At 46.9% G+C, this 22526-nt stretch overlaps 1 protein-coding gene across 4 annotated transcripts in view; it reads left to right on the top strand.

Annotated features, from left to right (window-relative positions):
• SGO1 (shugoshin 1) overlaps positions 1-22526 on the top strand; it is a 102076-nt gene that overhangs the window by 53373 nt on the left and 26177 nt on the right. For 3 of the 4 annotated variants that reach the window (XM_029589287.1, XM_029589285.1, XM_029589286.1), the window contains one exon: positions 11817-12686. The exons of the other annotated variant lie outside the window; for it this stretch is intronic. In XM_029589287.1, coding sequence (XP_029445147.1) covers positions 11817-12686 — 870 coding nt within the window. The remainder of the gene's footprint in view (positions 1-11816; positions 12687-22526) is intronic. 4 annotated transcript variants of the gene reach the window in all.

Genomic DNA, 22526 nt, shown 5'->3' with positions numbered 1-22526 from the left:
GTAGCATCTAATATGGTACCTAACTTTGTATAACTATAGCATGGGTTATTTTTCCCTATATGTATCATCTTGCACTTATCCACATTAATTTTCGTCTGCAATTTCGATGCCCAATTTTCCAGTCTCACAAGGTCTTCCTGTAATTTATCACAATCTGCTTGTGATTTAACTACTCTGAACAATTTTGTATCATCTGCAAATTTGATTACCTCACTTGTCGTATTTTTTCCAGATTATTTATAAATATATTGAAAAGTAAGGGTCCCAATACAGATCCCTGAGGCACTCCACTGCCCACTCCCTTCCACTGAGAAAATTATCCTTTCCTAGCATGTAGCAGATGGATTCAGGACCAATGAGTATAGTGTACTCCTAATAGCAGTTGGAGACGGATCAGATTTCAATCTGACGTAGGCCCCTAGTACATATACCCCTGCAGGAAGTGCAGCTCTTCAGTATTTTCTGTCTCCATAGCAGTTAGGGACTGTCTGCACGCTCTCGCAGCATTAGAACCAATTCAAGAAGAAAACCCATCTCTGAAGACGAGCCCGCTCTCCTGTGGTGATACCCTCGGGTCCCTCCCCTAGTTGAGATTTCCCGAGGTGATTTCCGTGGTCCCTCTGAGGTGAGCCTCGATCCGGCGGCCAAATCGCGGCGAGGACCTAGCCCCCGATCCGGGTGCGGCTGAGAGGCAGCGGGTGCACCCTCGAGCGCGGCAGTGAAGGTATTTGCCCCGAGGTTTGAGGAGTCGCACAGGTTGCCGGCCTGGACCAGTGCCGCCGGGTTGATCTGCCCTAGCAGGGCCAGGCCCCGGTTAGATCCAAGGGTCTACCCACATGGAGACCCTCCGAGGTGGTCGCCATATTGCCCGCGTGGTCGCCGTCACCATCTTGGCCCTATTCTCCGCTCGTAGTCTCGGGCCGGGCGCACAAGTTTACTTAGGTGCACAAATTACATGTGCGCATAAAGTTGCACGCACATATTCCTTGTGCGCATAAGTTACACGCACAAGGACCGCGTGCACAAGATATATGTGTGTCGCGCGCCTACCGGGCTAAGCGCACAACTGCGCGCACAACCCACACGCACATCTAGAAACGCCGGAGCGCATAAGGGTTTACGCGCCGACAACCATGGCACCACCTGAAACGGAGATAAAGGCTCAAGGTCTCTGCCCAGTATGCCATATCAGAGCCGCACAAACGGGCCAATTCAGTAAAGTGCGCGCGATACAGTGTTTAAATGAGGCCCGGCAGTAGAAACGGGCAAAAGGAGGCGCTAGGGACACCAGCACGTCCCTAGCGCCTCCTTTTGGACCGGAGCGGCGGCTGTCAGCGAGTTTGACAGCCGACGCTCAATTTTGCCGGTGTCGGTTCTCGAGCCCGCTGACAGCCACGGGATCAGAAACCAGACGCCGGCAAAATTGAGCGTCCGGTTTTCGACCCGTCAGCCGCCGGCCGATTTCAATTTTTTTTTTTTATTATTATTATTTTTTTTTTTTTACTTTTATTTTACTCTTCGGGACCTCAGACTTATTATCGCCAATATATTAAGTCGGAGGGTGCACATGAAAGCAGTTTTTACTGCTTTTCTGTGCACTTTCCCGGTGCCCGAAGAAATTAGTGCCTATCTTTGGGTAGGCGCTAATTTCTGAAAGTAAATTATGCGGCTTGGCTGCACATTTTACTTTCCGAATCGCGCAGGAATACCTAATAGGGCCATCAACATGCATTTGCATGTTGAGGGCGCTATTAGGTTCGGCGGGTTGGATGCGCATTTTCCGCTCCTTACTGAATAAGGGGTAAGGGAAATTGCGTGTCCAATGGCAGGTTAACAGTGCACTCCGTCGGAGCGCACTGTACTGTTTCGGCCCGAAAGCGAGGAGGCCAACGCCCTGTACACTCGGTGCAAGGAGGCTCTGGGAGATCCAGCCCAGGGCCAGTCCCACTCGGGGCCAAGTAATAGCTCCTCAGTGGGTATCCGGACCTTGCAAATCCCAGCGGGACACCCCCACAAACGGGGACCCCAAGGGACCCAACGCCCCTCAGCTTGGATCTAGCGTCTATCTCATGGGTGGAGTTCTTCAAAGGGCTACACACCTTTGTTCACATGCAAACGGAATTCCTGACCTTTATGCCCCGGGCCCCTCGAGGCCCAGGAGCCCCACCTATGGGGACACGGACAACTCTGAAGAGGAAGAAGAGCCCCTAGAAGAGGGGGAACTCCCCCCCGGCAACAGATCCTCACCGAACCATGAGACGCTTTTTCACCAAGTACGAGCTCCCTGACCTGGTCACCCACAGCCTGAGGGAGCTCGCTATTCCGGACCCAGATGCTTTGGGGGGGGCCCAAGCCGAATCCCCTACTGGAGGGCCTCCGCCAGACCTCCCGCCATTTCCCACTGTTACAAGCCATCCAGCAGCTAATTGACCTGGAATGGAGCGCTCCAGAGTCCACATTCAAAGGGGGACGAGTTATGGCAGCCATATACCCCCTGGACCCGGCGGCCAAAGACCTTCTCACATGCCCAAGAGTTGATGCCACGGTCTGCGCGGTCTCAAAACGCACTACTATCCCAGTGGAGGGAGGAGCAGCGCTCAGAGATGCATATGACCTGCGTCTGGAATCCATCCTTAAACAGTCTTTTGATGTAGCCACTGTGTCCCTACAAATAGCGGCCTGCTGTACCTTAGTGACACGTGCCTGCTTATCTCAGACCAGGAGCAACACCCCTGGAGAAGTCATGGAACCAGCAGTGTCATTCCTTGCGGACACTGCTTCCGATCTGGTGCGCACAGGTGCCAGAGGAGTGTCATCTGCGGTGGCTGCCAGGAGGCAACTCTGGCTCCGAAGCTGGTCGGCCGACGCATCTTCCAAAACTCGCCTCACAAGGATGCCTTTCAAAGGATCCCTCCTGTTCGGCAGCGAGCTAGAGAAATTGGCCAACAAATGGGGCGAGTCCCCATTGCCGTGCCTACCAGAGGACAGGGCGAAGAGGAACCAGCGATCCTTCCCCCAGTCCTCCAGGGGCAGAAGTTCACAGCACTTCAACCCATACAGAAACAACTATCAAGCGCCCCGCCCTACGGGCAGGAACCAGTCCTTTCGGACCAAGCACAACAAGAGGGGAACCAGCTCGGGTACAGGCCCCAGCCGTACCCCACAATGAGATTCAGCCGACCCGTCCAAGGGAAGAAGCCATAGGGGGCAGACTAGCCCTATTCTACCACAGATGGGTCAAGATAACTTCGGACAAGTGGGTCCTAGCCATCATTCGGGAGGGGTACTATCTGGATTTTCTACGAACCCCTCCGGACAAGTTCATGGAGTCCCCCTGCCACGACCTCACCAAGAAGGTGGCAGTGGAAGCTACACTAACCAGACTACTGGCCCTCGAGGCCATAACCCCAGTGCCTCCACAAGAAATAAATACTGGGCATTATTCCATTTATTTATTGTCCCCAAGAAAGAGGGGGACATTCAGGCCCATCCTGGACCTCAAGTCGGTCAACCGCCACCTGAGGATTCCCCACTTCCGCATGGAAACCCTACGCTCCGTAATAAGGGCAATACAACCGGGAGAGTTTCTCACATCCCTGGATCTTTTGGAGGCCTACCTACACATCCCAATTCATCAGGAACACCAGCGCTATCTATGCTTCAAAATCCTGGACCGTCACTACCAGTTCCGGGCACTACCCTTCGGGTTAGCCACAGCACCCCGGACGTTCACCAAGATCATAATGGTGGTGGTGGCAACACTGAGGAAGGAAGGAAACCTCGTACATCCTTACCTAGACGATTAGCTGATCAGGGCGAAATCCCCAGAGGAAAGCCGCCAAGCAACCAACAGAGTCAAAACTCTACTGGAGAGCTTAGGATGGGTGGTCAACAGAAACAAAAGTTGTCTGCAGCCCTCACAGTCTCTAGAGTACCTAGGAGTCCGATTCGACACCAAAGAAGACAAGATCAGCCTGACTCCCAAAAGGAGATCAAAACTGTGGAACCGATTACAAAGCCTGTTGAGCGAGCCTCGCCCCACAGCATGGGATTACCTACAAGTCCTCGGTCTGATGGCATCCACACTGGAAGTAGTACCATGGGTGCGAGCTCACATGAGACCCCTGCAGTGCTCACTTCTATCACAATGGAATCCGCTGTCTCAGAACTACACCGTACGTCTATCACTCCCGGGCAGGGTTCGGACCCAGATACAGTGGTGGCTACTGGCCAGCCACCACTGTATCCAGGGAACAAGACTATGCTCACCACAGACGACAGCCTACGAGGATGGGGAGCTCACTGCGAGGAATTAACCGCCCAAGGTTAGTGGAATGCAGAAGAGTCTGGATGGAACGTCAACCGCCTAGAAGCCCGAGCAGTCAGACTAGCCTGCCTACGCTTCGCCCACTGACTCAGAGACAAAGCGGTCAGAGTAATGTCAGACAACGCCACAACAGTGGCCTACATCAACCGGCAGGGGGGAACCAGAAGCCAACAGGTGTCTCTGGAAATAGACCCCCTAATGACGTGGGCAGAAGTAAACCTCCAAGAGATCTCGACCGTCCACATTGCCGGGAAAGACAACTCATGGCGGACTACCTCAGCAGGGAAAGTCTAGACCCAGGAGAATGGAGAGCAGCGTTCCAAATGATAGTGAACCGTGGGGGACGCCAGACGTGGACCTTCTGGCAAACCGGTCCAACGCCCAAGTACCCAGGTACTTCAGCCGCAGGCGGGAACCTCAGTCCCAGGGGATCGATGACCTGGCCACAGGGGACCCTATTATACGCTTTCCCACCATGGCCCCTACTGGGCGCAATCATTCACAAGATATAGCTGCACAGGGGACTAGTTTTTCTGGTGGTCCCGGACTGGCCAAGAAGGCCGTGGTACGCCGACATGAGAAGACTACTGGCAGGGAACCCCCTACCACTGCCTCCACACAGAGACCTGCTCCAACAAGGACCGATCCTCCACGAGGATCCAGCTCACTTCTCTCTTACGGCCTGGCCATTGAGAGGGCTCGCCTGAGAAACAGCCCCCGAGTATCCGCTCTAATCGATACCCTGCTCCAAGCACGCAAGTTCTCCACATCTCTAACATACATAAGGATTTGGAGAGTTTTTGAAGCCTGGTGTGACGACCATGACATCAAGCCACGCTCAACTAAAGTTCCCGTGATCCTGGAATTCTTACAGAACGGGCTACAGAAGGGACTGTCCCTCAACTCTATCAAGGTACAGGTGGCCGCATTGTCATGCTACGGCCCCAAGAGCGGGGGCGACAGCATAGCTTCTCACCCAGACGTGTCACGTTTCCTGAAAGGAGTCAAACACATCCGCCCACCACTAAAGTGGCCGGTACCTCTGTGGAATCTCAACCTGGTCCTGGATTTCCTAGCAGGAACCTCCTTCAGACCCCTCAGAGGTCTGTCCCTCCATCTGTTAACTGTAAAGACAGCCTTTCTGCTGGCAGTTTGCTCAGCCTGTCGCATTTCAGAACTACCAAGCACTGTCCAGCCGTGAGCCATTCCTCAGGCTCACCCCGGGATCCATCCAGCTACGCATGGTCCCTTCGTTTCTTCCCAAGGTGGTATCACACTTCCATCTTAACCAAACCATCTCGCTACCATCGCCGGATGACTTGAAGAATTCGGAAGAAGCTCGTAGTCTACTCCACCTCAATACAGGCAGACTCCTGTCCAGATACCTGGAAATGTCGGAACCTGTACGAAAAACGGACCACCTTTTTGACCTTCACAGCGGGAAGAGGCAAGGGGAAGCGGTCGCGTGGGCAACCATAACCCACTGGATCAAGGAAGTCATCAAGGCGGCCTACGTAGAAGCAGGCAAGCCTCCACCTCTACAGGTCAAGGCCCATTCTACCAGAGCCCAGGCAGTATCCTTGGCAGAAACGAGAATGCTGTCTCCCGCCGAGATCTGCAGGGCGGCGACATGGTCCTCCATCCACACCTTCTCCAGATTCTACAGTCTGGATGTTCAGGCTCAGGAGGACACTGCATTTGCAAGGGCAGTACTAAGTGGGTCACGGGCAGCCTCCCACCCGGTTCGGGAGTAGCTTTTATACATCCCATTGGTCCTGAGTACATCTGCTACATGCTAGGAAACAAAGAAATTACTTACCTGATAATTTCGTTTTCCTTAGTGTAGACAGAAGGACTCAGCATCCCACCCTTGGCTGCCGTTATGCATGGATTTTCGAATGATTCAAGGGTAAGTCATGTTTTCATTCACCTAGGGTACCCACCCTACCGGGTGTCGACTCTTTCCGGTTGAGTACACTGGCAGTCTCCAGCTATAGTCGTTCTAACCAGTTCAAGTTAATCAAGTTATAAAGTTTAACCAAGTTATGAAGTTATTCAAGTTAATCAAATTAGTCAGTCACACATATATCCACAATGCTTTTTGAGGAGAATACTGAAGAGCTGCACTTCCTGCAGAGGTATATGTACTTGGGGCTGACGTCAGATTGAAATCTGATCCGTCTCCAACTGCTATCAGGAGTACACTATAGCCATTGGTCCTGAGTCCATCTGTCTACACTAAGGAAAACAAAATTAACAGTTAAGTCATTTCTCCAATTTAATCCTACTCGGTTTCCTGTCTTTTAGCCAGTTTGTAATCCACGAAAGGACATTGCCACCTATCCCATGACTTTTTTTTATTTTTCCTAGAAGCCTCTCATGAGGAACTTTGTCAAACGCCTTCTGAAAATACAAGTACACTACATCTACCAGTTTACCTTTATCCACATATTTATTAACTCCTTCAAAAAAGTGAAGCAGATTTGTAAGGCAAGACTTACCTTGGGTAAAGCCATGCTGACTTTTGTTCCATTAAACCATGTCTTTCTATATGTTCTGTGATTTTGATATTTAGAACTCTTTCCACTATTTTTCCTGGCACTGAAGTCAGGCTAACCGGTCTGTAGTTTCCCGGATCGCTCCTGGAGCCCTTTTTAAATATTTGGGGTTACATTAGCTATCCTCCAGTCTTCAGGTACAATGGATGATTTTAATGATAGGTTACAAATTTTTACTATTAGGTCTGAAATTTCATTTTTTAGTTCCTCCAGAACTCTGGGGTGTATACATCCGGTCCAGGTGATTTACTACTCTTCACTTTATGAATCTGGCCTAACACATCTTCTAGGTTAACCGTAATTTGATTCGGTCCATCTGAATCACTACCATTGAAAACCTTCTCCAGTACGGGTACCTCCTCAACATCCTCTTCAGTAAACACCGAAGCAAAGAAATCATTTAATCTTTCCGCGATAGCCTTATTTTCTCTGTGCCCCTTTAACCCCTCTATCATCTAACGGTCCAACTGACTCCCTCATAGGCCTTCTGCTTCGGATATATTTTAAAACGTTTTTACTATGAGTTTTTGCCTCTATGGCCAACTTCTTTTCAAATTCTTAGCCTGTTTTATAAATGTCTTACATTTAACTTGCCAATGCTTATGCATTATCCTATTTTCTTCTGTTGGATCCTTCTTCCAATTTTTGAATTAAGATCTTTTGGCTAAAATAGCTTCTTTCACCTCCCCTTTTAACCATGCTGGTAATTGTTTGCCTTCTTTCCACCATTTTTAATGTGTGGAATACATCTGAACTGTGCTTCTAGGGTGGTATTTTTTTAACAATGACCACGCCTCTTGCACACTTTTTACCTTTGTAGCTGCTCCTTTCAGGTTTTTTCTAACAATTTTTCTCATTTTATCAAAGTTTCCCTTTTGAAAGTTTAGCATGAGAGCTGTGGATTTTCTTACTATCCCCCTTCCAGTCATTAATTCAAATTTGATCATATTATCACTATTGCCAAGTGGCCCCACCACAGTTACCTCTCTCACCAAATCCTGTGCTCCACTGAGAATTAGATCTAAAATTGCTCCCTCTCTTGTCGGTTCCTGAACCAATTGCTCCATAAAAATGTCATTTATTCCATCCAGGAACTTTATATCTCTAGCATGTACCAATGATACATTTATCCAGTCAATATTGGGGTAATTGAAATCTCCCATTATTACTGCATTATCAATTTGGTTAGCTTCCCTAATTTCTCTTAGCATTTCACTGTCAGTCTCACCATCTTGACCAGGTGGACGGTCATATACCCCTATCACTATAGTCTTCCCCAACACACAAGGGATTTCTACCCATAAAGATTCAATTGTGCATTTAGTCTCATGTAGGATGTTTATCCTGTTGGACTCTATGCCATCCCGGACATAAAACGCTACACCACCTCCCGTGTGCTCCTCTCTGTCATTGCGATATAATTTGTACCCCGGTATAGTACTGTCCCATTGGTTATCCTTCCACCATGTCTCTGAGATGCCAATTAAGTCTATGTCATCATTCACTGCTATACATTCTAATTCTCCCATCTTACTTCTTAGACTTCTGGCATTAGGATACAAACATTTCAAAGTTTGTTTTTTGTTTGTATTTTCATTCTGCTTTTTAATTGATAGGGATAAGTTAGAATGTTTTAGCGCAGGTGAGTTTTTAGTTACAGACACTTGGACTACTTTTCTTATTATTGGAACCTCACTGTCGGGATGTCCTAATTCTAATGCATCATTAGTATCCTTTGAAGATACCTCTCTCCGAACCATGTGCTGCTGAGTGACTGTTGGCTTTCCACTTAGAGCAGCTTTTAAACTAGAACGATCTCCTTTTTAAAGGTTAGCGCCAGCAGTCTGGTTCCACCCTGGTTAAGGTGGAGCCTATCCCTTCGGAAGAGACTTCCCCCCCCCCCCCTCCCCTTCCCCAAAAGGTTCCCCAGTTCCTTACAAAACTGAATCCCTATTCCTTGCACCATCGTCTCATCCACGCATTGAGTCTCCGAAGCTCTGCCTGTCTCTGGGGACCTGCGCGTGGAACAGGGAGCATTTCAGAGAATGCTACCCTGGAGGTTCTGGATTTAAGCTTTCTACCTAAGAGCCTAAATTTGGCTGGTAACATCTCATAATGTGAAGGTTCCTCACTGCTTCAGTCGCAGGAAAGATCTGTAGTCTTTGGGCATTGATGCCCTCGTGCAGGATTGGCCCGAAGGCAAGCTTCTATATACCTTTCCCCCGTGGCCCATGTTGGGCAGAGTGATTCGGAGAATCAGAGTGCTTCTGGTGGCACCAGATTGCCCCAAGACGCCATGGTATGCAGATCTGTGGAGGCTCCTGGTGGACTCTCTGATTTCCAGCCTACAGGGATCTGCTGCAGCAGGGGCCTATTCTTCACGAAGATCCAACTCTATTTTGTTTTATGGTATGGCCCTTGAGAGGGCTCTGTTACTGAAGCGTGGATGCTCCACTGCTGTCATTTCTATCTTGCTTCGAGCTCGAAAGTTGTCCACTTCCTTAGCCTATTTTTAGATTTGGCGAGTGTTTGAGGCTCATTTTGGATTTTTTTGCAGGATGGGTTGATTAAGGGTTTGGCCCTTAATTCCTTGAAAATACAGATGGTGGCTCTTGACTGTTTCTGAGGTCAGGTGTATGGCGAACCCTTATCGGCCCATCCGGATGTGGCAAGGTTCTTAAAAGGGGGTGAAGCATCTTTGTCATCCTTTGCAGTTTCCAGTACCCATGTGGAGTCTTAATCTGGTTCTTGATTTTCTGGCAGGTCCCACCTTTCGACCACTGTGTCACTTCTTCTTGATGCTGGTTACTTTGAAGACAATGTTTCTGGTGGAAATTTGCTTTACACATAGAGTTTCCAAACTGCAGGTCTTGTCTTGCCGGGAACCATTTCTGCAAGTGCATCTGGGGGCGATCCAACTGCAAACTGTTCCATCCTTTTTGCCAAAGTTGGTCTCTATTTTTCACTTGAATCAATCAATTTCCCTTACTGAACAGGGAGAGAGATGTGGATGAATATCACCTGTTACAGACCTTGGATGTCAAGCAGCATATCATGAGGAATTTTGAGGTTTCGAAACCTCTCAAGAAGACGGACTGGCTGCTTATATTCCATGATGGGAGTAAACAGGGTAGGCCAGGTTTACAGTCTGTGATAGCCAGCCCGCTGGATTAAGGTCATCATGTCCAAGTATGTGGATGCTGAGCAGCCATTGCCTAGTCAGATTAGGGCTCATTCTACTAGGGTTTAGGCAGTGTCGTAGGTAGAGATTAGATTGTCTCTCGTCAAGATTTGCCAAGCTGCGATGTGATGGTCCTGACACACCTTTTCTACACATTACCACCTGGATGTACATGCCCAGGAGGATGCAGCCTTCGTACTTGTGGTGTTGATTGGACCTGTGGACAGCCTCCTGCCCTGTTCGGGACTAGCTTTGGGTACATCCCACTGGTGTGAATTAACCTGTCTGAATACTAAGAGAAGCTAAATTACTATTTAGCTGATAATTTCCTTTTCTTTAATGACAGGTTAATCCACCTTCCCACCCTCCTGTGTGGCTGTGTTTCTGTGAATTACTGGAAAGTGTCAGATCCAGTCCCTTGGTTAATAATATTACACTCCTTGTCTGAGCTCATTGTTTTCCTGTTTACTGAATGCTTGTATCGTTGTCTGTTAATAGTTATGTTCATGTATTGTTTAGTTGTCCACAGTTGGCTTTTGTGGAGAATACTGGCAGGCTGATGGTGCAGGGGTGTATATAGCGTGACATCAGCTTTGCTCCGTCTCCATCTGCTAGTAGAGGTGCATAACCCACTAGTGTGGATTAACCTGTTTGAATGCTAAAAAAAAAACCCCCAAAAGAAATTATCAGATAAGTAGTAATTTATCCTTGTTGGCTATTTGGCTTTTTGTTCAATATGCTAATAGGAAAGAAGTTTGGGTAGAATTTAGTTATGAGTAGAAAAACATATAGAAATTGTTCTTTGTAACTAGTTGTAGAAATATTCAGGTTTGTAATATATTATGTAGATAGACTCACAAAAGAGTGTTTGTTTTTTTTTTTCGTTTTTTTTTGTGGCTGGTTGGATGTCCAAATTGCATTACTGCATACCATGTGAGAGATCTGGGCCTAACTTCTACTCCTTAGGTTTGCTACAGAGGTAGTGTTCACATCCCTCCCCCCCACCCCCTCCCCCCAGTGGCAAGGGAGTCTGTCATCACACAATAGTGGTACCTAGAGGTCAGACTCATGCATACATATAGAGTTTCAGAAGGCACCATGGTGTATGGACCCAGGGCTGAGGACGGCCGTTGTAATGGTGGGATTAGACAGGAGGAGGAAGGTTTAAAAATATGAAAAAATCTAGGTATTTGAAGATGACCTTTCGTGGCAACATAGCCCATTGGAGGCTGAAAATCTAGAGAAGGAGGAAAGAAAAACCCAAAGAGGTATGTCTTTTAAAAATAAAGAATGTAACATTTTGAGAGAGACTACAGTAGCATAGAAAAGGTTTTATGGCAAGGATCAGCATTCCTACATGTGTAAGAGTGGAGTGGAAAAAAACAGAATCTAGACTTCATACACTGAAACCCTCCCTATGCTCTTTTACAAAACAATGCCAGAACGTACTGTCACAATAAATCATAGAATGAGGTACACTCCTCCCCCTCTCCCTCTGAAGAAGCATCCAGAGTAGGTTGATCTTTACTGTAAGATAGCTTTTTCTTTTTATGGTTATACATTTTTTTATGTGATTTGCTTAGTATAGTGCTTCACTTTTTTGTTGTCAGAGGGAATAGTTGATTTACAAGGCCAACATTCACTGGTGACATTGGGAAATTTGTGAAAGTTTCCTTAAGTATATAAGAGAGCAGAATGTTGACAATCTTGTTCATGTCAAGATTTGCAATTTTTCTTTATTAATCTAAAGGTCGAAAAGGTGGTATTCATCGCAGTCAGTCGGTTTCAGAAAACGAAGATGACAAAGGCAGTAATTTACCCCAAAATATATCAATCCAGCATTCTACTTACAGCTGTACACAGCATGATGAGCAGCAATGTACACTGAATACCCCAGAACCTTCCAAATCTACTGGTTTGACAAGAAAAGTTAGAAGAACTGAGGCATGTCTGAATGAAGGTAGCCTGGGAACAGTTACTATGCTAGAGAATATGGAAGAGGGGGATTCTTTTTTACCTAATGAGAACCAGCTGAACCAGGAGATATTGATGCTACCTCATTTGATGGAAATAAAAAGTTCGACCCCAGAGCCTAAGCTGACACAAAGTCAAGTTAAAGTTAAACCAGAGTCTCAGGTAGGCAAAGAGAGAGGCAGGAAAGGACGAACAGATGGAATGAACGTATCACTGAAAAAACCTTGGGAAAATTCAAGAACAAGATCCAGATCAAAAAGTAGAGAGAGAGGTGCAAACAAACAACCAACAGTGAAGATAAAGATGGACACATCCATTGGTTCAAGTGATGCATATGATTTTTTGCTAGAAGAGAGCGTCCATCTCACTCCTTTCCGGCAAGGCAAAGCCAATGATGAGAGCAAAATGGAAGAGCCTGAACAAAGCTGCAGTGAGCAGAGTAGTTCTGAAAGTGAATCGGACGACAGCTTATATGTGCCTCACAGCAAAAAGTCAAAAAGCACACAGAGTAAAGATAATGAATTAACTACAGGATTGCCACCTTTAAGACCAAGATCAAAACGATGTTCGGTACTGCAGAAGCAGCAACAATTGCCTGCTCAAAAAGATAAGAAAGACGCAAAATCAAGGGAAGAATCTGAAAACTGTAAGTTAACTCTTTTTTTTTTTTTGTCATGAAATATTAGGGGGAAGGTAAATTTTTCTAGAAGTAAAATATTCATACATGGACATAATCTTCAAGGGCAGTGGTTCCCAACCCTGCCCTGGGGACCCCCCAGCCAGTCAGGTTTTCAGGATATCCGCAATGAATATGCATGAGAGAAAATTTGCATGTTATGGAGGCAGTGCATGCAAATTTTCTCTCATGCATATTCATTGTGGATATCCTGAAAACCTGACTGGCTTGGGTGGTCCCCAGGACAGGGTTGGGAACCACTGTTCTAGGGGAAAGGATTCTTTACATAAGTTGTGATTTTTTTGGGGTTTTTTTTTTTTTTTTTTTTTTTTTTTAAAGAGATCACCTATTGTTACACCAGTATTGCTGGGTTAAATTGTTTCATTGAGAGGGTGGGGGAGGGGGCGGGGGGAGAGGGTCTGGGGAGTGTGAGCAGGCAATTGCAAATGTCCCACGTGGGCAAGATTCAAAGAGGTTTTTCACCTATTGGGGCGACTAACATATACTTATCAAGTCCTCCGAACGCAGGGGATGGGGTTGCGAGGTTTTCCTGCTATGGGAGCGAATCAGCGGGGGTGGGCCTTGGGCTCCCCACCTAGCTTCCACACTTTTCATGTTTCCTCATGGCATTGAGTTTCTTCTCTCTCAATGTTAAAGGGCTGCAGACACCCCGTAAGAGGCACTTGCTCAAGCAAGATTATATTAGATCAGGGGGCCCTAGTGATCTGTTTACAGGAAACACATCTAAAGAAACGCTACGAGCACCTCCTTAACTGGCCCATGTTTTCTCATACATATTTCTCGGCGGCCAGCCAGTCATCTAAGTACACTGGAGTCTGTACGCTATTTCGACAGGGGCAGGATTTTATTATTCGCAGACATATAGATGATCCTATGGGAAGATATTTATTAGTTTGCTTCGAATATCAGGTTACCACTTTTACTCTGCTGAATATATACACCCCAAATACTAACCAGCGAGAATTTTATCAGCAACTTGATGCCTTATTAGATAAGGAGGGGACAGGAGTGATTGTGGTAGTGGGTGATTTTAACCTCACGATTGAACCAAGCTTAGACAATTCCGGGAGCACACAAGAGGGGACCAAACCGCACCGTAAGCGCTTGAAAGCATTGTTGTCAAAATGGAATCTGGTAGACGGGTGGAGACAAAGGAACCCCCGCTCCAGGAGCTATACTTTCTTTTCTTCTCCCCACCATACCTACTCCCGCATTGACTATTACTTAATTGACAGGGCCCTGATGCCTAGGGTCAGCGATATTGATATTAATCCAATTACTTGGTCCGACCACGCATCAGTCACATTTGTCCTTCAGACGACCCCAGATGGTACGGGTTTTAAAGCCTGGAAACTAAATGACTCTCTCTTGACGGACGTGACCTTCTGTCAACAAATACGAGATGCTATAAGGGAGTATTCTAATTCCAACCACGGGGCACCGGCTTTGGTGTGGGACTGCTTGAAAGCGGTGTTGAGGGGTAGATTTATATCCCGGAGCACATATGTTAAGAAATCTCACCAACAAGTCAAGCAGAGAATAATGGGGGACATCACACGCCTTGCGCTGGAACACCAGCGAACGCTCTCTGCGCGGGTGTATAGCCAGCTGCAGAAAGCCCGGGAGGAGCTACAGGCACTGACAGACGCAGACTTAACAGCCAGACTATTTTTACTAAATGTAGAAAAGTATGAATGGGGTAATCGCTCGGGAAAACTGCTTGCCAGATTCCTGAAATTTAAACAAACGCGCAATCAAATACTGACCATCAGGGGTAAAGCGGGGGAACTGCTTACGTCCCCCCCAGCCATACGCAGCAGGTTCCAGGAATTTTACGGCTCTCTGTATGCGGCGTCCACCCATGCCTCCTCAGCCCAAATACAGGACTATCTGGACTCTATTACCGTCCCATCGCTGGCCCCAGAAGAGAGGGAGGCTTTAGACTGTGAAATATCTCTCATTGAAATCCAACAGGCGATAGGAGACCTTAAGGCAAATAAAGCGCCAGGCCTGGATGGATACACTCCCCAGTTTTACAAGACTTTCTCCGCTTCTCTTTTGGATCCGTTGAGAAAGTTGTTTAATTCCCTGAGGGAGGGTAAGCAGCTGTGGCCGGGGTCTAATGTGGCAGGGATTACGATTTTGGGAAAGCCGGGGAGGGATCCTTCTCTCTGCGGGTCATACAGACCCATTTCCCTAATCAATCTTGACCTTAAAATACTTGCAAAAATCCTGGCGAATAGACTGAACGGGGTTATGACCAAGCTTGTTCATACTGATCAGGCTGGCTTCATACCTGGCCGGATGGCAGCTGATAACATCCGTAAGATCACTAATCTGATGTGGTGGGCCCGAAAAGGTCATATATCCATGGTTCTACTCTCTGTGGATGCAGAGAAGGCTTTTGACATGGTGCATTGGCCTTTTTTGTTCTCCGCTTTAAAGACCATGAACTTTGGGGATAAATTCTTGACCTGGCTTCAACAGTTATATAACACACCAACAGCGAGAGTAAAAATCAATGGGGTATACTCCGAGGCCTTCCATATTCAGCGGGGAACGCGGCAGGGATGCCCCCTGTCACCGCTCCTCTTTGCCTTGTTTTTGGAGCCACTGGCCATTAGGGTACGAGATAATAGTGCCATTACGGGCGTTGAAATTGGGGATAGTGCTTATAAGATGTCATTATTCGCCGACGACATCTTGTTTACCTTGACCGACCCAGGGTCCTCTTTAAGGGGGGCTCTCGCAGAACTCAGTAAATTCGGAGCGGTATCGGGTTTTAAGCTCAACATCGAAAAGTCTGAATTACTCAATGTAACGCTCTCCTCCTCTGCGCTCCAGGCGTTACAAACCCAATTTCAATTCCGTTGGGCCCCTACAAAAATCAAGTATCTCGGAGTTTATATTAGTAAGGACCCGGAGGATCTCTTTAAACTCAATTACCCACCCCTCCTCAATCAGATCTTCGCGGACATGGATAGGTGGTCCGGGCTCTACTTATCATGGTTTGGGAGGATTGCATCCGTAAAAATGAACCTGTTACCCCGGTTGGGATACCTATTTCAGGCACTACCCATCCTTATTCCAAACGCTGTCCTTACCAGATGGCAGAGACGGATTTTCTCTTACATCTGGAAGCGGCGACCGCCGAGGGTGTCTAAACAGGTTATGTATCGCCCGAAAGAGAGAGGTGGCTTGAGTGTCCCCAACTTACTGTGGTACTACGCAGCTGCACAAATCAGAGCCATTTTCGATTGGAATAGAAGGGGGGAACAAAAACAGTGGGTGACTATAGAGCAAAACATCTATGGCGGGACACCTCTGAGATCGGTAATCTGGCAACCCAAAAATACGCTGTTTCCCTGGTGTGATATGACAGCCCCGACTAAGACGTCTCTCACGGTGTGGGCCCAATGGCGCAAATCCTTGGTTGGCTCTAGGAGGTACTTCTATAGTTCAAATCTTTTTACGAATCGCCTCTTCCCAGCGTGTGCCTCCTCTGGCCCCTTTCACCGATGGCGCAGGAAGGGTATCAATAGTTTTGGTCAGTTCTGGGAGATCGATCGGTTTGTCTCCTTCCCTATATTACAAACCAAATATGAGCTGTCAGGGCAGGATGTCTTTCCCTACTTACAACTCCGTCATTTTTTTCAGACTGAGTTGGTGGAGCAAGAATTGGCCTTGGGCAGAACTCAGATAGAGGCATGGTGTGACCAGGCGGATACCTTGCGGAGGGCTATCTCGCAGGTCTATTCTTACCTTAATAAAGATCCCCAGCACAAACCGGCCTTTATGCAGGCCTGGGAGAGCGATTTGGGCCGCATTTTGTCGGAGGACGCTTGGGACCACATTTTCCTTCATACCAAACGGGGACCTCCTTACTCCCAATTAGTGGAGAATCGATATAAGATCCTCCTGCGCTGGTACTGTACACCAGCTAAACTGCATAGATTTAATTCTAAGTGCAGTGCGCAATGTTGGAAGGGGTGCGGTTTGGAGGGCACATTCTTCCACATGTGGTGGTCCTGCATTTATCTCCAGCACTTTTGGACCCAGGTTAACCAATTGATTAGGGATATCCTGCAAATAGAGGTAGCCCTCACTCCAGAGCACGTGTTACTGAACTGGCCTTTTGATATCCCTATAGCTCAGGAGCGGTTGCTGTCCTTTATCCTTTCGGCAGCAAAATGCGAGGTGGCATTGGTATGGCGGCAGCCGGGCCACTTGTCGGTGGAGAAGGTGACCTCTAGAATACGTAAACTGCACCTCATGCATATTAAGATGGGGAGTGCCAATTCTGGGGAGGCACTTCGACGTCAGAATTTGTGGCGGCCACTGGGAGTATGGATAGAGAAAGAGGCGAGGTTTACTCCTGATGTTCCCTTGAATCCCCCGGGGAGTTGATTCGTAGACTTGGTGACATTATGGAACTGTAATTATAGCGCAGTGTTACGTTTCTCCTTTATTATGCTCACACCTCTAGGGGGGTGGGGGGAGGGGAGGGGGGGTATGCACCATATTTTGCATATCAATGTAAGTGTATACATGCCTTAATGTATAAGTTGGCTTTCTTTATTGTATAATGTTGGCGCTTACAATATCATTTCTGTGTTATTTTTCTGCTTTTTCAATAAACTATTAATAAGAAAAAAAAAATTGTTTCATTGAGTCATTGTGTTCTATATGTATGTAAATACTAATAATAATCGCATGGGCAGGGATTGGAGTTTTTTTTTTGTTTTTGTTTTTTTCCTCCAGGACTTACTTGCCATATACTCTAGTCACCACTAACCCCCCTCCCCAATTAAAAAAAACGAAAAACCGTTCTTCTCTTCCTGTGCAGCTCATTTAATCCACTGGTTATCTCCTCCTCCATGCAGTCCTGTTTCCTTCCTTCTTCCTCCCCACCCAGACTCTCACCTCTACCTCTCCACATGTAGGATGCTAATCAGCCAGGTGACTGACCTGGCCTACAATAGATTACATCAGGAGCTGCAGCCCCCTTCCGTTCATGCAAATTGCTTAGGGCCTCCCAAAATGGGTTTCTTTATATATAAATAAATATCTCTATGCTGTATACTAGGCAGCCACACTGCTAGCCAGTGCTCAAAGCCCCTGTTTTGTTTCTCTTCAAGTTACTGAAAGAGTAAGCTTACATAGGCACAGAGAGATACACCATACCCTGACACAGACACAGACCATATCGTGCACAGACCTAGATCAGAAACACACTCCACACTCAGACTCTGAGAGAGACATACCCAGACACATTGTACACACCATAGACAGAGTGTGGCCACCTCCGGACCTCAAGAGCCACAAACAGGCCAGGTTTTCAGGATATCTATAATGAATATGAATGAGAGATTTGCATGCACTGCCTCCATTGTATGCAAATTTATCTCATGCATATTCATTGTGGGGGATATGAAAACCTGGTCTGTTTGTGGCTCTCGAAGACTGGAATTGGGCACCTCTGCCATAGATAAATGGTAAGGGCTGGAAAAATTGTTTGAAAACTTAGGTGCCAGGCAAAAGTTTTAGGAGCTGAGAAACTCCATTCCACCCTATCCATCTTGACTTGATTTTTGAATTTTTCCTGTTTTTCTCTCTAGTATTGTATTTTTCTTAGTTTGTTCATATTTTTTTGTATTTTCCGTTGATGAGCAGGGCTGACTTAACCATAACATGTGGATGACATCATCTAGCAGCACCAAATGGATCTCTCTTTCTCTCTCATAACTAGTTGAGCTTTTGCTCTACTGAGATGTGCAGGAATTCCGTTTGGGCATTGACTTGTGAGCTCCCTTGGGTGTTTTGTTTTGTTTTTTCGTTTGTTTTGTTTTGGTTTTTTTCATCCCAGCACTAGCACAGACATGTACCTGTTCTTACAAAATTTCCAAAAAATTATCTTTAAAGTTGCCGCTCTGCCTCAGCAGCCCCCAAGCAGCAATTTCCAATGCTACCATTAAAAACATAATAGAATGTCTTCCAAGAAAAAAGCCCACAGTAAGAGGGTTTAAAAGATGTAGTGTGGCAGGAAATGTCCATTACAGATGGACACAAACTCTGCTACCTTTGCCTGGATCCAGACCTTGACCAAGCAAATTGTTACAGTTGGGGAAAGAGATCCTCGCAATCACAACAGTCCAGGCCCTGGAAAATGGAGGACCTATGTAAGTCTCATGGAAGCTGCAGTAAGTCCTCTTCCACCTCACTGGAAAGAGTTGAGCATCTGCTCCTCCAAAAGTAGAACAGGCCGAATCCTCAGGGTCGAGTAAACATATGCCATGCTTTGAAAAAAAGGAGTCACAACTCCACGGAACCACTGGAGCATTGAGCAACAAAGAAGCATAGAGACTCTAGTGTACTAGCACCAGCACCATCTCTGCTTGTCTTTGCATCAAGCCTTGGAACATAAATCATAGGCGCCTTTTCCCATTAAACCATTGGAAGCATCATACTGCATATCTTCCGACACAACTATATGCTGGTCAGGGCAAGCTCTTCACTGGAGCAGAAGGGGATATGATCCCCTTTCCACCACTAATTTTTACTAGAGCACTCTCATTAATAAAATTGCTGTCTCAAAATCTGTCTAGAAACACTAGATTCTATTTGCTTATTTCCAGTTGGCCAACAATTCAAATTCTACAATGCCCAGAAGATGTGCAACATTCCTTTCTTGTATCAGAAGAAGATGTTGTATCACCTACACCAGGTCAGAGGGCATGTCAGCCATTTGACTAAGTAGCAGAATTGAAGGATTTCTTTCTCTTTAGTGGGTAAAGATAGGCAAAATATCATTCAACTTTTCCGTTCCAAAACATCATCTTTATTTCCACAAATTGTCCCAGAATCCACAATACATGTGACTTCTCCCTCAGGACCCCTACAAGTGGTTTCTAGCCCATGGCATTCTCATGCAGCAGATTAGCCATTCTGACATCAGGTGATCTCTCTGAGGTGATTGAGGATCCCTTTAGCTTCATCATTGGAGTCCTGGATTAGTGTTTCCTTATCTCTAGCCTCTGAAAAGTTATAGGGTATTCCCTCCAGAGCACTCGTCTCCCTCAGAACACCTTTCCTACTCAAGGTTTCTGGACAAATGAGGAAAATCTTGTGGCGAGAATTTACCTAAGTGCAAAGACTCCTGTGCTGTTTTAGGCTGCCTCCTCCAGGTTCTAGAAGTTCCAGTGGATCCTGGACAATCCTGGTTCATCATATCCTGCAAGATTTACAAATGAGAATGTGGAAAATCCCATTTTCCTAGCATGTAGACAGATGGACTCAGGACCAATGGGTTTATGCTCCCCTGCCAGCAGATGGAGATGGAGCAAACTGATGCCACAATATACATAACCCTTCAGTGACCCCCAGCATGCTAGTATTCTCAGTCTCCAGCAGATGGTGGACGTGCATCTCCTTATGGGGATTGCTTTGAGCTTTTTGAAAGGAGAAATTTTGAAATTCTAAATTCAGGAAAAGAAAGCCCTGCTCTCCTGCGGTGATACCTAAAGGTCCCTCCCCCAGCTGAGAATTCCTGAGGCGATTTCCGTGGTCCCTCAGAGGTGTGCCTTGGTAGCTAGGTTTCCTGATGTGGACTTAGCTGCTAGTTCAGCTGAAAGGCAGCGGGTGCAGGAGGTCAAGTGTGATGGTGACGGAAGATGCCCTCTTTCCCCGCAGCCAGAAACCGTATCTGTACTCAGCCAGTAAGCGCTGAGCTCAGGTAAGGTTTTAAAAAAAAAAAGTTCTGTAACTGAATTGGAGATAGAGGGGTTTCAGGACTTCCTCCAGTCTCTGTTCTTGGCGTGCTGTGCCGATGTTTGTTTCCACTCCTGTTGGGATTGGAACTGGGCAGCCTGGCGGGTTGAGCAGTCCCCGGTGGGCTAGGTCCTGCACGGGATTTTTTTCTTGCACGCTGCATGGTAGGCTGTAGTGGCCGTTCTCACGCGCACTTGTGTGTGCGTGTGTTGATGTCCTCTATAGTCCATTGGCGTGTACAGCGTGTCGGCTCTGCGCACGCTTTGTGCGCTATGTTTTTGGGCACACTGTGTACAAACTTTGTGTGTTTAACTTGGCGCATAGGTTGTGCATGCGCCTTGCCGCGCTTTCTTCTAGGTGCTTATTTTTTGGGCGCATTTATTTTTGAGTGTGAGCCGTTCTGACACTCGTTTACCGCAGCGATGGCGCTGGTAAGCAAAAAGCCCAAGTGTCTTCCTATTTGTGTTGCCTGTCATATTAGGGCTTCTCAGCCTGACCTGACGTCTAACCTGTCAGCACTGCTCAGATGCACAGGGAGAGTTATCTTCCTTGGATTTTGCTAAACCTGGCTCTTCCCATTCTGATGATGGGTTGGTCACAGCCTTGACTGGGGGGATGCCAGATCTTGCTTCTTCCTTGACTGGCTTCTCCGCTGATGGAGAGCAGTTCTGTGGGACCAACTCCAGTTCCTTCTGGGCTTGGTCTGGACCCGGCTGCTTTTTCTTGGGCAGAATTTTTTCAAGGCTTATAAACCTTTTTTTTCAGACTGTTCTCCGCTTCCCCCATTTCTGTCCAGTCGGATCCTCAGACGGTGACTCCTCCCTCTTCCAGTCCTATGTTTAAGCGACAGGGCTCGCCCCAGCTCCCTGCGGTTGTTGCCAACAGGAATTCAGATGGCACTGATGATGAGGTTGATCCGAATTCTATGTAAGATGGAGAAATTCCTCCAGGGCTGGAACTGTATTGACCCATGATGCAATTCTTTCATAGAGATGAACTGCCTGCCCTGATTTCCCAGACCTGAAACAGCTAGATGTTCCTGGTTCGAATGCTATGTCAGAGCAGAGGAGGAATCCCATTTTGGTTTCCTTATGTAACGCCTCTTGTTTTTTTCCCGGTGATGGATGCCACCCAGGAATTGATTGATCTGGATTCATTGATTTAGAAAGACTAGGGGGCACTCCATGAAGTTAGCATGTGGCACATTTAAAACTAATTGGAGAAAGTTCTTTTTCACTCAACGCACAATTAAACTCTGGAATTTGTTGCCAGAGGATGTGGTTAGTGCAGTTAGTGTAGCTATGTTTAAAAAAAGGATTGGATAAGTTCTTGGAGAAGAAGTCCATTACCTGCTATTAATTAAGTTGATTTAGAAAATAGCCACTGCTATTACTAGCTTTTGGGTACTTGCCAGGTTCTTATGGCCTGGATTGGCCACTGTTGGAAACAGGATGCTGGGCTTGATGGACCCTTGGTCTGACCCAGTATGGCATGTTCTTAATGGGATGCCCCAGAGGCAAATTTTAAAGGGGTCAGACGTTGGAAGGCCTGTACCCCGTGGATCCAGCTGAGAGAGTGTTTGCATTTTCCCAAAGTGGATGCTGTGATATGTGCTGTTTCTAAGCGAATGACTATCCCTATAGAGGGAGGAGCTGCCTTGAAGGATGTATATGATAGAAGGATTGAGGATATTCTTAAGAAAGCCTTTGAGGCAGTGGCGATTAATTTACAGATTGCCTCCTGTTGTGCCCTAATGGCGAGATCTTGTCTGCTTCTTTCTCAGGAGGTTGATGAGTCTGGAGGGAATTCCAGAGCAGTTATGGAGCCCGCTGCTGCCTTCTTAGCAGATGCAGGCTGTGATTTGGTCCGGTCCTCTGCCAGAGGAGTGGCTTCGGTAATAGCGGGCAGGCGTCAACTCTGGCTGAGAAACTGGCTTTGGAAACTGTATCAGCTGACCAATCTTACAAAGATGCCCTTTAAAGGCTCGCTCTTGTTTGGGAGTGAGTTGGAGAAACTGACCAG

The sequence above is a fragment of the Rhinatrema bivittatum genome, chromosome 2 (genome assembly GCF_901001135.1).
Source record: "Rhinatrema bivittatum chromosome 2, aRhiBiv1.1, whole genome shotgun sequence".
Lineage (NCBI taxonomy): Eukaryota > Metazoa > Chordata > Amphibia > Gymnophiona > Rhinatrematidae > Rhinatrema > Rhinatrema bivittatum.
This window is presented reverse-complemented; position numbering and strand designations above follow the sequence as displayed.